Source organism: Topomyia yanbarensis, chromosome 2 (genome assembly GCF_030247195.1).
Source record: "Topomyia yanbarensis strain Yona2022 chromosome 2, ASM3024719v1, whole genome shotgun sequence".
Classification (NCBI taxonomy): Eukaryota; Metazoa; Arthropoda; class Insecta; order Diptera; family Culicidae; genus Topomyia; species Topomyia yanbarensis.
In genome coordinates, this window is record NC_080671.1 from 144,519,296 (window position 1) to 144,534,036 (window position 14,741).

Below are 14,741 nucleotides of genomic sequence, written 5' to 3' on the forward strand. Positions count from 1 at the left end.
TACATTGTAATTTTTATTGGAATTTTCTCAATAATTGTTACCATTTGATGTATTACATAGTAGCAGTAAAATATTTTATCAAGTAGAAGAATAAAGTTGGCTTCAACCAGTTTGATCCTTTATTTCTTCACAACATACGATTCTTTCGAAGCCGTTGATCTTTTTTCCACTTATTCTTAAAGTACGATGAATCAAAATAAAAATACTAAACGAACTAAATGTATATTTTTACTCACACGCAAGTTAGTTTACAGAAACAAAAGAAAAATTTCATACTGGATTCTCGGTATCGCCAGCTCTTTGCCCTGCAAAGTAATCCGGTATGGACAAAGAACTACACAACTTTGTGTCTAGGTGCTATTTGTATTTAGTTTCAGTATCAACTATGCTAGCGAGAAACAGTAAGTTGGCCTAACATTTTCAAGGAAAGAACTTTTGCTACATAATAAGCATCCATTTTGTGTCAGCAAAATTATCTTTAGATTACTGATTAAACATGATTCGCATGCCCATTCATGATGTACTTATCGAAGCAGTTTAATATTTCTTTTGGGCCAATGATTCAACAAAGATACAAACACATGAACTTGAAAAACAAACAATGACAATTTGTTTATTTTAGCTCTTAAGAAAATTCAAAATGTTGACAATTCAAGTCTAATTTTCAGTTGGGTTTCGAAGTCATTTGTATCTCCTAAAATGATTTTTCCCTAACGTTCTAATTAGCTTCTTCACAAGAATCACACTGTGTTCGATTGTTTTACAGTCCATATAGATAATTTTATTTCGCAAACACGTTGGGTAAACTGTTAGATCATTTGAACAACGTATTGGAATCTTTTTCTTGATCCGTCGAAAAGTTTATTTGTGACACTTTACTATATTTAGCAGTTTCTAAGCAATCGATCGCTGCCCTTTTCTTGCTTAAAATGATCTTTCCTAGTATTCGGTTTTCTATTTCTCTCTAAGCTGTGGATTTTTATAAGACTACTAGTTCTTCTTCGGAGTTTAAATATTCACTCTTATGCGACCATCTGTTTTGCACATTAATTGCTAATGCCTTCTCTCTTGAAAATCAGTTTTTATTATCAAGTGTGTTTATCTTTTGGGAGAATGACTTGAACGAACGTTTATGTTGTAAGACAAAAGCTTTTATCCTACCTTCTAATAATGACGGTAATGACCATCACCTTACGCCGGAAGCTGAAGCTTTTTTCCCTTCAATACCTTGGTAATGTAGAGGTAGAAGAAATCGCAGTACAGGATCGTCTGTGTGGCTCCAGCAAAGATTGCAATCAGGTCATAGTGGCCCTCGGCATAGTATCGATAGATCCAATTCAGTAGATATAACGCACGGTACGAGCCTAGGGCGAACAAATAATGACTGGTGATACTTTCCGCTTCTCCCGTTTTGCTGACCAGGAACAATTGGGGCAAAATTGCCACAGCTTCAAGATAGATCGAGAATGTCCACAGTACTTCCAATGGGGTGAAACTAGCGTTGATCAGTAAGGATAGAATGAAGCAAGGAACCAGCAAAAACTCAATGCGGAATGAATCGTGATTGTGGTCGTAGGTCGCCTTAAACTTCACATACATAAGATAAATTGTTGCGACTGATGAGCTGATGAAGACCATCTTCATGACTGTATTGTAGACGCTAATAAACGTAGTCACCAGATCCATATAGCGACTAATATAGACTACCATGAACAGGATCTGGGATTTGCCAGAAATCCCAGCACACGACCTGGTCTTCCATATTTTTATCAGCAGCAGAATAATTGCCAACAAATGCGACAAATCACCGGCCAGTCGAAAAATATTCATATTTTACACAAATGTCCTTCCACTTGGATATTACTGCACTAACAGTCACACCACACAACAAATTAGACCGTGACGCCCAATCGGTGGTAAACCTGGAAGAAAATTCTCCAGACAATCGGTGGACAAAACGGGAAAAAATTGCTTACTGCAAAACCGGACCGACTGACGTGTAAACACTCTTCTTCCAATCAAGATGGCAATCGTCTCCTTTCTCGCTTTCACTCATGGAAGCCGCGAATGTTTATCTGACAGCTGGGCTGATAGAAACGCGTTTACGTGTCAGCACAATCAGTTCGTTTCACTTGGAATGGGACCTTCTGTCAAATTTAAAATAAGAAAGATTTTAGGGCTGTTCGCAACGCTGATGTATTCTATATATTGAGTTCTTTGCGACCGGTCTCACGAACGCTAATGAAGTTTCCTGGTTGAAAACAATACCATTTACTTTTGCCGTCTTTGTTTATTATTTTCCACCAGCTTGTAATGTAGCATTTGTGTCATGTGGCGTGTACGTACATGAGCCGTAGAAAAGTCTATGGGCTGTTCTATTTTACATCACCGACTAAATCAGATCGATCGCAATGCTGCGAGATACAGTTCTACTTTTCGAGCACTTTTTGGATCAGATTTAAAACAGCTCGACTATTCTGTTTTAAATTTTCCAATAGAGCACTGTTCTAAAATTTTTTCGCTAGTATGTGTGACAACTGACAGCAGAAAAAACAATTTGTGTCACATAAATGACAAATAATAACAAAATCAAATAAACAACATTTAGAACAGGTGGCTGAATCATCGCATTGAGAATACCGCATTCTAGATGTATTTTGACAGATCCAAATTTTAATATATCCGACGGCTTGTCATTTTGTAACAAATTTACATCATAGCATTGCGAACAGCCTAAGTGTCAGCAATGTGGCAAGTGGCAAGCACTAGCAGGTTTGAGTGCGTCGTATTGAAAATACCAAACATATTTTGAATATAATTAAAGTAACTAATGAAAGTATTTAAAAATACTTCTGTTGTATGTACTTAATAAGGGACTTAATGTAATTAACGTCGATGTGTGACTACTTAAAGTATTTAAAGTACATATTGACGGTAATAGGGATCTTTAGGGGTGTGCGGGTTAAGGCATATTCTGATGCAGATTAGTACCGTGAGTTGATATCTCAGTCCTTTTTCAATTTTTTGGCCCGAAACTATTGAAAAAAACATTTTTTAGTTTGTTTCCTTTTAGGACAATAACACATCCAAACCCATGAGACTTGCACGACTCTATAGGTAGCCTTATCAGGTCTACCATAGTTTGCAGATGAAACTTGGGATGGCAGGCTGCTAGCAGATTGAAAAAGTACCAGATCATGCTGTGTGGGGTGCTGTCCCGGTTAACAATGAGGCGAACGAGATATTAGCAGATACGTCATTTAGTAGAACAACTGTCAGTTTGCTGGTTGAATTTAATTTGGTTTTTTTAAATTTAAAAATCATAAAAGAATAATTAAGGCTTAAGAATGATATGAGTGTACTCGTAAGGACACCCGCTACCAATACATATGAAAAACTGGCACAATTTTTCCAAATTAATGATCCCTATTAAAATATTTTGCTTATTTAAAGTACGAAGTTGTTGTACATAAAAAATTTTCTCTAATTAAAGTGCAATGAATTTGATGCGTACTTTTTAAATATTAGCGGTATTTAATGTACTTCATGGTACTTAATGGTATTTAAAGTAACTAATTAAGTACTACTTTTGGCACTGCGTCGTATTGAAGATTTAGTGCTTGCCCCTCGCTAAGTGTTTGACCCGTTCACCCCCTTAGGCTGTTTGCAATGCTCCGATGTAAATTTGGTTCAAAATGACAAGCCGTCGAATAATTTGGATCTGTCTAAATACATCTAGAACACGGTGTTCCCAATGCTATGACTTAGCCACCTGTTCTAAAGATTGTTTATTTTATTTTATTATTGTTCGTCACTTTCGTGACACATATTGTGGTTATCACTGGAAATTAGCAAAAATTGCTAAAAAATTAGCAAAAATTGCGAAAAAACAAGATTGCGAAACAGCCATTTTTAAGATTTAGCCTTTTCAATTCCGCAATGTTACAAAGCAGAAAAAAATAATCGATATATGAACAGTTTTCGAAAGACTATTGGTCTTGAACCAAGTAAAAAGCTTAAGAGGATGCAAACCCTAATGAAAAATATTATACATGAACTTTAACGTCCCAGTCCCACGATTCCACATAGTTTTGGATGATACCCTGAACAGGTCGTTAGGCTCTTGAATGGTAAGATGTTTATTAGGGAAGGAATCGTGTGGGGAATAAAAAAAGATGAATAATAGGGTGTCAATAAATTACATGTGTACTAAGTAAATAATAACAAATACTTTCCAATTTTCGATCAGCAGGTAGTGAAGAGGTGAATAAATCCATGAACTGTCAATTCATGACCGTCCGATTTCTGACCAACAGGGTCTCTATTTGACTCGATGTTTGTTCTAAACTTTGCGGTTGGAGCCAACAGTACATATTTTCAATTCTTTCGCTATTTTGGTTCGATTCCGTCGCGTGCTAATCTTCGGTGAAAAGCACAATATACTTTTTTCTGCTGTCAGTCGTCACACATATTAATGAAAAATATTTAAAACAGTGTTCTATTCGTGTTTCAAAATGTGGAAAATTTAAAACAGAATAGTCGAGCTGTTCTAAATCTGATTAAAAATGTGCTCGAAAAATAGAACTGCATCTCAGCATTGCGATCGATCTGTTTTAGTCGATGATGTAAAATAGAACAGCCCTTCCTCTCGACTTAAGTCATCACTCAATCCGGGACCCGACGGGCTCCCCTCCGCTATTCTGAAAAGACACATCGAAGTTTTGGTTACTCCGCTTCTTCAGATCTTTAGAGCGTCTATTACTAGAGGTATTTTTCCATCTTGCTGGAAATCAGCGAACATGTTCCCAGTTCATAAAAAGGGCAATAAGCGAGACGTCAATAACTACCGTGGAATAATTTCATTGAGTGCTGTCTCGATGTTGTTCGAGCTGGTGATTATGGAACCTCTTCAGGCTCACTGTAAGCAGTACCTAAGTGATGATCAACATGGCTTCACGTCCGGGCGGTCAACTGCGTCTAACCTGTTATGTTTAACATCCTACATAACAGAGTATGGAACGTCTCGCTCAATCCGACGTCGTTTACACTGACTAATCTGCCGCTTTTGATAAGCGAAACCACGATATCACAATAGTAAAAATGGAGAGATTTGGAATAAATGGTAGTGTTTTGCTATGGTTTCGATCTTACCTCACAGACCGAGAGATAGCGGTTGTAATAGGAGATTGTCAGGGCCCTATATTCACTTCTACGTCAGGAATACCTCAAGGAAGCCACTTGAGACCGTTAATGTTTCTGATATACTTCAATGATGTAATCTAATTCTGAAGACTCCACGATTGTCCTTCGCGGATGATCTCAAGATTTTTCGCATAATTTGAACAATTGAAGATTGCAGATTTCTCCAACAGCAGCTTCAAGCCTTTGCTGACTGATGTAACACGAACTGCATGTATGTAAACCCGAAGAAGAGCTCAGTAATATCATTTTCACGGAAAAAAGATTCGATCTATTCTAACTACTGTCTACTAGAAACAGAAATCGCACGCGTCAGCCACGTGAAGGACCTGGGAGTGATTCTGGATTCTCAACAGTTGGTAAAGCGTCTCGAGAAAAAAGATTATAACTACTAGAGGTCGCGTGTCGCTGCTAACACTGATAATTTATCATCTCGCTCTCACATTTGCTAGGCCCATTAGTTTGACCCATATTGCTCCGGGTACACACATTTCAAGGTAATGGGATACAACATGCTAGAGCGAGACCCCATGTTTCAGTCCGTGATTACATTGAGACAGCAGCGTTTTGCTCCCTCTAGTAGTTATAATCTCTTTTGTCTCGAGCGTTGGGATGCATCTTCAGGATAGCCAAAAACTTTACAGATGTTTATTGTCTCAAATCGCTGTACTGCGCTTTATCCTGATCAATCCTAGAATATTGCCCTGAAGTGTGGAGCACAAACTACAATAACGGCGTTGAGGGAATTGAAAGCGTACAGTGTCGCTTTTTACGTTTCGCGCTCCGTAGATTGCCGTGGAGAGATCCTATCCGACTACCTAGCTATGAAAACCGGTGTCATCTGATTCAACTGGAGCCACTTTATGTTCGTAGGAATACAGCAAGAGTTTTGTTAATCACCAACACTTTGCAAGGTCATATAGATGCCCCTGCTATACAGAGTTGCCACTATTTTTCAAGGAAAATCTGGCAGTTCAAATAAAAATGGCTGGAAAAATCTGTCACTTGACAGCTACCTCAAAGTCATCGAAATTTGGCATATATTTTGGTCTTCATAGAACATTAAACGATTTTTGTTTTGGAAAATATAACCCAGATTTCCAAAAATTGTGTGTAACAATCTCTATGATTTATAAATCGGGTAGACTAAGAGGTTTATCTTTCTGCTAAAGGCTTAAAAAACTCTAGCTGTGCCAGATAAATCTGGCATAATGGCATTCCTTCTGGGGTGTAATGTAGAATTCAGAATATCTGGAAAAATCTGGCAAAATTTAAAAAAAATCTGGCGAAATGTCTGGCTTGAACGAATGTCTGTTCAGTTAGGAAAAATCTGGAAGATTCCAGAAAAATCTGGAACATTGGCAACGCTGCTGCTATATTAGAACAAATCAATATAAACATCGCACCACGAACATTACGCAACAACATTATGTTTCGATTACCATTCAGACGCACTAATTATAGTATGCATGGAGCCATCACTGGTCTACAAAAGATTTTCAGATTCAGGTTGCTTCAGCTTTCGATTTGAACTCTGCGTCAGCGATTATCTAGACTTTTTAATCGATCTTTTAACCACATTTGACTTTTTTACCGTTTCTTTTGTGAATTATTGCATGACCGTTATTTTTGTATATGACTTGAATGTTAGAAATAAGTTTATTATTAAGACCAACACCATTGGGGCTTTGGTATGCTTGTTGGTGTATAAGACTAATAAAGAATAAGACCAACTGACTATGTTGCCAACAGTCCTGTCATCGCAATAGTAATGAGGTTCAACGAGTTCTCCAAACTATTTGATTTTAACCTCACTGCATCTGAATATCGAAGACGCATTCAATCACACTAGTTTTAGGAAATTCCATTAAGACATTAAATGTTAGATGAATAAATTTTTACAAATACAAATGCAAAGAATATAATGATGTAACGAGTATAAGAAATATAGGGGCAATGGAAATTTACAGAATATGTGCAATTATTACACAATGCATTCAATTAATTAGAACTAAAGCAAGGGAAATAAATAATATAGTAAATGTATGTAATAAATTTGCAAACCTGAATCACTTGTGCAACAAAACTTTTTGTTATATTCTCCAAAGCCTCGTATTGATTTTTGCTTAATGTGTAAATGTAATAAAAATTAGACTTCTTCAAGACAAGCTTTTAGATATCATTCGAGATTTATTTACACATTATCTTCATATTTGAAATGTTTAACTACATCTAAATAAGCTATGGTATCAATGCTATTCACCTAATTAGTTTTCACCAATCATTAAAAAAAAAGAATTTCGTCATAACAGTGACAGAAATCACCAATTGATTCGAGATTAAATAACCAATTCGCCATCAGGGAACATATCAATTCTATCAATTCAATTTAGATAACAACACTGATCAGAGTGCGCTTCTCTCGTCGCATAAGCGAAAACAGTCGCACAAAGACTAATGCGAACAGAGTGGTCTGCACAAAGCCAGCAGTTATAGCATTGACATCGTAGTACCCTTCATAGTGGTAGCGGTACAACCAGTTGATGATGTATAGCGCCCGATAAGATCCCAATGACAGCAGATAGAATGAAGTGTAATTGTCCACAAACTCTATCTTACACAGCAACTCCAGTTGAGGAATGATCGCGATTGATTCTAGAAAAACCGAAAATGTCCACATGATCTCAAATGGACTGTCTTTGTCAGAGAAGAACAGAGCCAGAACAAAACAGGGAACCACCAAAAATTCGTTGTACATGACGTCATTTTCGCGATCGTAAGTTTTCTTGTATGGTCCATACATGAGGTAGACGATCAGATAGCTAAGTGCAATAAACGCGATCTTCATTGAGGATATATAGTAACTATGATAGTGATACGGGGAGAGCAGGTCCGTGTAACGCATAGTAAAAACGATTGCGAACAATATTTGGGTTTTTCCAGAGATGCCTGCACTTGATTTGGTACGCCATAGTTTTGCCAGTAATACAATAAACGCTATTACGTGAAGACAATCTGCCAAAGTACGAAATATGTTGAACATCTAGAAAATACGATCGTGAGTTGTATCTTATTATGCAACCTTGAAACAGAACAATACCTTTAGATAACTAATACTTCCTTAGTACGCACCAGAACTTTTTAAACTAAACTTTGCAGATCTGTTCTCTCTATACTATTGCGAGCAATAATCTACTACTAAACAAATGTCTGTTACGTGTGATGTGGTCATGCTCCAAGATAGTCAGAAGTGGGTGACGGTTTGATATTTTTCATTGAATAGCATGTTCGTTGAGCTTCGATGAAATAATTGGTACTAGAAAAGCTACGGTAACTAGTATGCACATGCAATTTCTATATGCCCATGCAATGCCCTCATAATACCTTCTTTTATTGTCTTGGCTAAATACGATGATCATTAATTGGAAGTGTTGCTATTCTGCGAAGTGTTGGATGACACACTCCCCACAAGTTTTGCTTATCGCAGCATGTTTCGACTTCGTCTTTTCTTTTTATCAAAAACCGAGGGAGACTTACATTTTTGTTTAATACTTTTCGTAAAAATTCACCGGTAATATTTTTGCATATTTGGTATCCATGAAAAACTGATAATAGTATAAACATGAAGTCACCATAACCGTTTTGATAGAATAGTTTATAAAAGTTTTACCGTTTATACCGCTCCTTATTATTGTTCTAGTAAAATGTAAACAATAGTGATTTCTCCCCCCCTCTGAATATCTTGACCAAGCATAAGTCTCCGCTAAAAAAGTTCAAATTTGTATTCTGTATTCCTAGTTTTAAGATAGTTGTAATTTTACCTCTTTGTTAAAACTATTGTCCCCCATCTTGTAAATAGAATTGTATCCCTAGTCTTAAAACACCTGCGAATTTTCTCATAAATATTTGTTCCCCCTTTTGTGTACCAAACTATATTGTTAGTTTTAAGATAACTGTAAATATTTCCTAAAAATTATTACTATTGAATTACTTGTTTTAAAATTTTTTCATAAAAAAAAAAATCTTTCGCCCCCTCTCTTGTATATAGAATCTTATTTCTAGTCTTAAGATAGCTGTAAAATTTTTCTTTTTTAAAAAAATATTTCAACATTGTAACCTCCTAGTTTTAAAATATACAAAATGTAAAAACAAAAGAATTTGGCACCGCCAAGCTAACGCATTTGTGCCTATCAAATAAACGAAATGAATAAAAAAAAAAATAGTGATTTCTCATTATTATTATCTTAAGGAATTTACATTGAAATCTGTATTAACTATTATGTATCCGACAGTTATCTTTTCAGATTTTAATCCATAAAATACCTGTGTTCTTTCCCAAGCTCGAAACTGATACTTAGTAACATCTAGAAATATTACCGAGCATAGCTTTTGGGGAATTAAAATTGATGATTCGGTAAGCGAGGGTAGAAGACCTTCTGGATATTTTTTACCCAGTCACAGGCCAAGAGGGTTCCAACTGCTCATGACTAGTTTTTATCCGATTTGGACATTTTTTGATTCTTTGGGTTCAAGAACTCTACTTTTAGACTCAGTAAAAATGAATCGAATGCAAGTCAACAGGCTTGGAATTGATTCAGAAGGCTACATCTCATGGGTATAGAACAATTTAATAAATTGACCCAGAAATCGTCATTCCGGATCAGGTTCCCGCGGTGCCGTGAGCAGACTTCTGAGACAGTTAAAAGTACTTCGATATCTGAGTTCCTTAAAAAAAACTCATAGTTCAGTATTGGAGTATTTCTCTGGATTAACGGGAATCAGATACATTCATCCGATTCATTTTCGCAGATTCTAAAAGTGAAACAGAAACATTCAAAAATGTCAAAAAGTTGCCATACTTGCAATCTCCGAGTATCCTATATGCCTGTCAAAGGTTTTTTTTGTTGGACACAACGATTGAAAACAGTAAATATAATCAATGCATGCCAAGTTTAACAAAAGTTCAACTGAAAAACACAAAAAAAACTGTGCTAGTGATGTTTAGGGATGAACATTGTATCGTCGGAAGTAATTAGTATTATAAAAAATGATAGCACAAAAATTATACATTTACTATAATTGTTGCTGCTCCTTCATGTCATCTTGAAAGACTTGTGTCAGTGCTTTATGAGCAAGGGATTTGTTAGAGCTCATCTTAAGTATATTTTGCAAATTAATATCCTTGATTCGGCTTCTTGATTTCGTGAAAATCATGTTGAATTGGCTAAATTCGTGTTCAACACTACACTGTGTTGCTGCAAATCCTAACACTATCCAAGCAACCAGAAGTTCGGATAATCTTAAAAAGCACACTTTAAAGTTCACATAAAGTTCTTAGCGAACTTTCAAGCTGCTTAAGCTTTAATGGAACTTGAAAGCTGCTTAAGCCGCTATTGGTACACAAAACGTATCGCAAAATTACTTAAAACGGGAAGCTTATGCAGCTTCCTTATACGCACTTTTGGTTGCCTGCACGCTCATTCATAAAAACTCAAATTTGAGTGGCCAGCCACTCAATTTCATAAAAAGTGCACGTAGTCAAAAAATGAGTTTGCCTCGTTTACTCAGTTTTGAGTTTGGGATGCTAATGTCAAATTTGAGTAGATTTTACTCAAAAAGCAAATGCGGAAAATAATAATTCCGTATTTTTTATATAACAACAAAGAATCTCACCGGCACCTCACATATCATTTATCTGAACCTCCAGGCGCTAGCAATGCCTGGAAATATAATCCTTAAAGGTTTCTCTGCACGTATTCCATGTCTATCTGCGCCTCATAGTAATGGCAGAAACTACAAAAATACGAATGGATGTTTGATTTGAATATCAACAAACCTCAGAGAAACTTACCTTATAATTTTGTGAATGATCCAAGTCGGCACTACAACTACGGGATTTGCGACTTGATCTTTCATAAAACTTTTAGTCAACGACAAAGTTCGTTCACTTTCTTTTGAAGTTAACTATTTTTTTCACTCGAAATATTGAAAATTGAATGGTTACTCACCAGTTGAGTTCAATCTACTCAAATAAAAACTCATTTTTTGACACATTGCTTCTATTTTTGAAATTGAGTGCTCTGAACTTAAATTTTGAGTAGTGTTGTATGAGCGTGTGGGTATTGTTGCAATGCTTCAAATTTCCGGATCCTCAAATCTTCGCCGCGATCAATAGCTGATAGCGTTCAAATCTTTTTGGTTTGCATCAGCTCTATGCCGATATGCTATATTTTTCAATCGCTGTTCCAAAGAAAGTCCTTGTGTGGGAGACTTATATCCGGTGCCGATATTAGAAGAAAGAAAATCGTTCAAACTAATCCTTCAGATAATTTTGAGCCCTGAATCTCATCTAAGAACATTGCAGAGTCTTTCACTTTTTCCGAAAACGGGCATCAGGAAGTTCTGCAATGATGATGCCCATGTTGTTAATAAACAACAACCTGTTTAAACAGCTATAAATATTGGTTTAGACAATATTTACTCGCAAGTATTAGCTATAGAACAGAAGTTTTTTTTATTTTGATTACAGAGGTTTTGACCTTAGGGTCATTCGTCTCTTTTCGGGTTAAAGAAATCTATTTTTTTTAATCTAACCGATGTGCGGGGTTGGGAATCGAACCCTGGTGAGCTGCGCACAAGGCAATCGGTTTACCAACTACGCTATGCCCGTTTTCTAGAACTGAAATTATTGCAATTAGTCTTAATTTCAATAGAGCAGTGCTGCCAGGGACAGTTTACGTTGACGAGGGAAAATGAAATTTTGCTATATCTAACGAAGATTTTGCAATATTATTGAAAATTGAAAAGCATAACCTTGGGCTGAAAACAGCGTTGAGTCGTGAAATGAAAAGTGTGAAACAAAATAAAGTAAAGACTGAAATGCGTTATTATTTTAAACAGTGACGCTTCACGCTGCTCCATTGCAATCAGTATGAGTGATTTGAATATATTGGAATCCCCCAAACAAGCAATTCAACCGCATATCGTCATCCATTGACCAAAAAATCACTTAGGGTACAGTTTTCACGCTGGACTGCGATTGAACAATAATACAGAGATTCGAAGGCCGTGATGTATTCGTTGATAAATGTTTAATAATATTTCAAGTATAGTTTCATTGAATGTTATTATTACCGAGAAAAAGTTTTATCGTTATAATTCCCACCAAGTTCAAGATACGCTGACCTACCCAGGTAACCAACAAGCATTAGTGTATGCAGTAAAGTAGCGTAAAATTTGCATTTCAGATGCTTCCTGCAGTACGATAGCATTCGTTATGCATAACTGTTGTTAATCAACATTCAAAAAGCTGGTTAAAAACTTCTTGCCAGTAAGCAGCATTCTGAATGCACAACAGCAGTAAAAAAGCATTTTCATGGCACAGCAGTAATGTAGCCGTATATTTTGCCAAAAGCGATTTTTAAATAGCATTTAAAAAGACTTAAGTGCTTATCAAGTAGCCGTTAAGACGCATTCAGCATGCTTATTGGTTACCTGGGTAGCTTTACAAAAAACTTCGTTTGGTCAAATAATGTACGGACCATTATGTAGTACGAATTCCATCTTGCTGGCACAACAGGAATACTAGGATATCTTCCGCTGCACATGCGTTGCGTTGCGTTGCGTTGCGTTGTGACGATGATTTTGGCGGATTGCACACTGACTTCATCATGTTTGACTGCTGATTATCTAATAAGAGTTGCTTAGGAAGTGGTAAGTAGGAATTCATACCAATCCGACCCATATTAAAACCTCAACAGCATGATAGCCATCATTGCCGGCCGCCCCCATCTCCATCGTTCACGGGGAAGGATAAAGGATAAGGTAGACAGGAAGTGTTGATGCTCCACCTACTTAACGGAAGGACGACGATTCATCAGACTCTTCCATAGGTGTCGCGGAGTTGGTGGTTTGGAAGGGTATCAGGTCTAGGATTCGCTCCAAGCAAACGATGCGACCTGTAAAGCATATTTTATTAGGTAGTTGTTTAGTTAGTCTTCGAGTGCACGATCACTCGAAAAAGAGATGATCTTGTTTAGTTTTTGGTTATTTTTAAACTCTGGGCAGCCGGCTACCGAGAGTATACTATGTTCCCTAAACAAAAACAATTTGAACTCCACACAGCCGATCGTGGGAGTATTGCCTGGAAAAGCTAATCTTATCTGCGTAATGGGCCGGATCACTATTTATTGCAACAGTATTTGGACAGAACTCGCTACTTCTTCTCTACGATATATTTATTGGCTTGAAAACTACCAAGTGACAGCATATTATACTGGCAAAAATAGCGCGAGATGTTATAAATCAAGGAAAGTATTTCTTATTTTCCATATCGGATTGTTTGTGGAATACAAGTATACGAGCGATAATACCGAACACTAAAGGGAAATATAAAGGATTGTTAATCTGATGCACGGGCTTGTTAGCAATAACGGAGCTTTAAATTAGGTTCATAAAAACAGACGCGGCGAATTTTCAATACGTATTGAGCCGTGTTCATAGATACTAGTCAGATTAGTCGTATTGGGGCTAATTTCCGATCAACTATTCATTTTTACGGCAATGTTTTCTCGACTAGATCTGTTCGCACCCTCTCATTCTGTTCGCACCCTCTCATTCTGCGGTCTAAGGACCAAATGTCATCAATAGACTTAGAATCGCGTGGAGGCATGAGATAGGAAACTTGTAAGAATTTTGCTATCCCACCGTTTGACTACCAGAATGGATGGGAGAACAGTAATACTAGCAAATACCGACTACCATAAGAGCGGTGCAAATTTGAGCGAGTGACGTAGAGTACTGCACTGAAAAAAGGACCAGGAGTGCGATTTTACGAAGTTTTAGCTTCCGATGGCCCTACATTTTCTGACAAAGTGAAGTTCTTGAATGTTGAGATTTTTATTACTGTTTAGAAAAGCAAAAGTATCATAAAGCTAGTGTCAGGCCTTCATGAGACCTCAAGAAGTCACTTTTGGAGGTATTCGTAAATGTAGATTTGTCGGTAGACGGTTCCAAATATAATAGAAAAATACCTAATTTAACACAACTACAGATCACTTGCAACATAAAAAGCTTTTTGTGAAATTCGACAGCTCCATCTTAGGCCAATTCAATAAATTTCCTGCATGAAAGTTTCCATTTTTTAAAAACGGTTTTTAAGCCAAAGCTTTGGAAGTTAAACCTTGGCGTGGAAGTGCCGGTATATTAATATATTCTGTTACTTAGTGTAGAATTAGATTTCGTCATTTACGGCTAATATACAACCGCCAGAAGAAACTTAAAACGTTGGTACACAATCAAGAAAGGCGAATCAGAAAAGGTATATGTCAGTGATTCACTAAATACAGACTGGAAAGAGGGTAATATGGAAAACCTTAAGGTCCGCCCAGATTAAGTCTTCGGTACGGAACAAAACCTCGGCCTAGGAACTCCTAGCATATTGTTAGTCGCCTCTTACGACATGGGAGCAGTTCCCAGAGGTTCTATTCTTGGTTGAAATAGTGCAAAAAGATTTCAGCCCGCCGGACACCACACGGCTTCTA

At 36.8% G+C, this 14,741-nt stretch overlaps 2 protein-coding genes across 2 annotated transcripts; both read right to left on the reverse strand.

The window, feature by feature from the left end:
- On the reverse strand, nucleotides 1-2,039 carry LOC131681625 (ER lumen protein-retaining receptor). The gene has a single exon (XM_058962536.1). The coding sequence runs from the start codon at nucleotides 1,828-1,830 to the stop codon at nucleotides 1,192-1,194; it is 639 nt and encodes a 212-aa protein (XP_058818519.1). The 5' UTR covers nucleotides 1,831-2,039; the 3' UTR covers nucleotides 1-1,191.
- Nucleotides 2,040-7,369: 5,330 nt separating this feature from the next.
- On the reverse strand, nucleotides 7,370-8,449 carry LOC131681626 (ER lumen protein-retaining receptor erd-2.2-like). Its single transcript, XM_058962537.1, has 2 exons — nucleotides 8,300-8,449; nucleotides 7,370-8,242 (listed from the first exon to the last, which is right to left on the reverse strand). The coding sequence occupies exon 2, from the start codon at nucleotides 8,240-8,242 to the stop codon at nucleotides 7,589-7,591; it is 654 nt and encodes a 217-aa protein (XP_058818520.1). The 5' UTR covers nucleotides 8,300-8,449; the 3' UTR covers nucleotides 7,370-7,588.
- Between the last annotated feature and the right edge of the window lie 6,292 nt (nucleotides 8,450-14,741).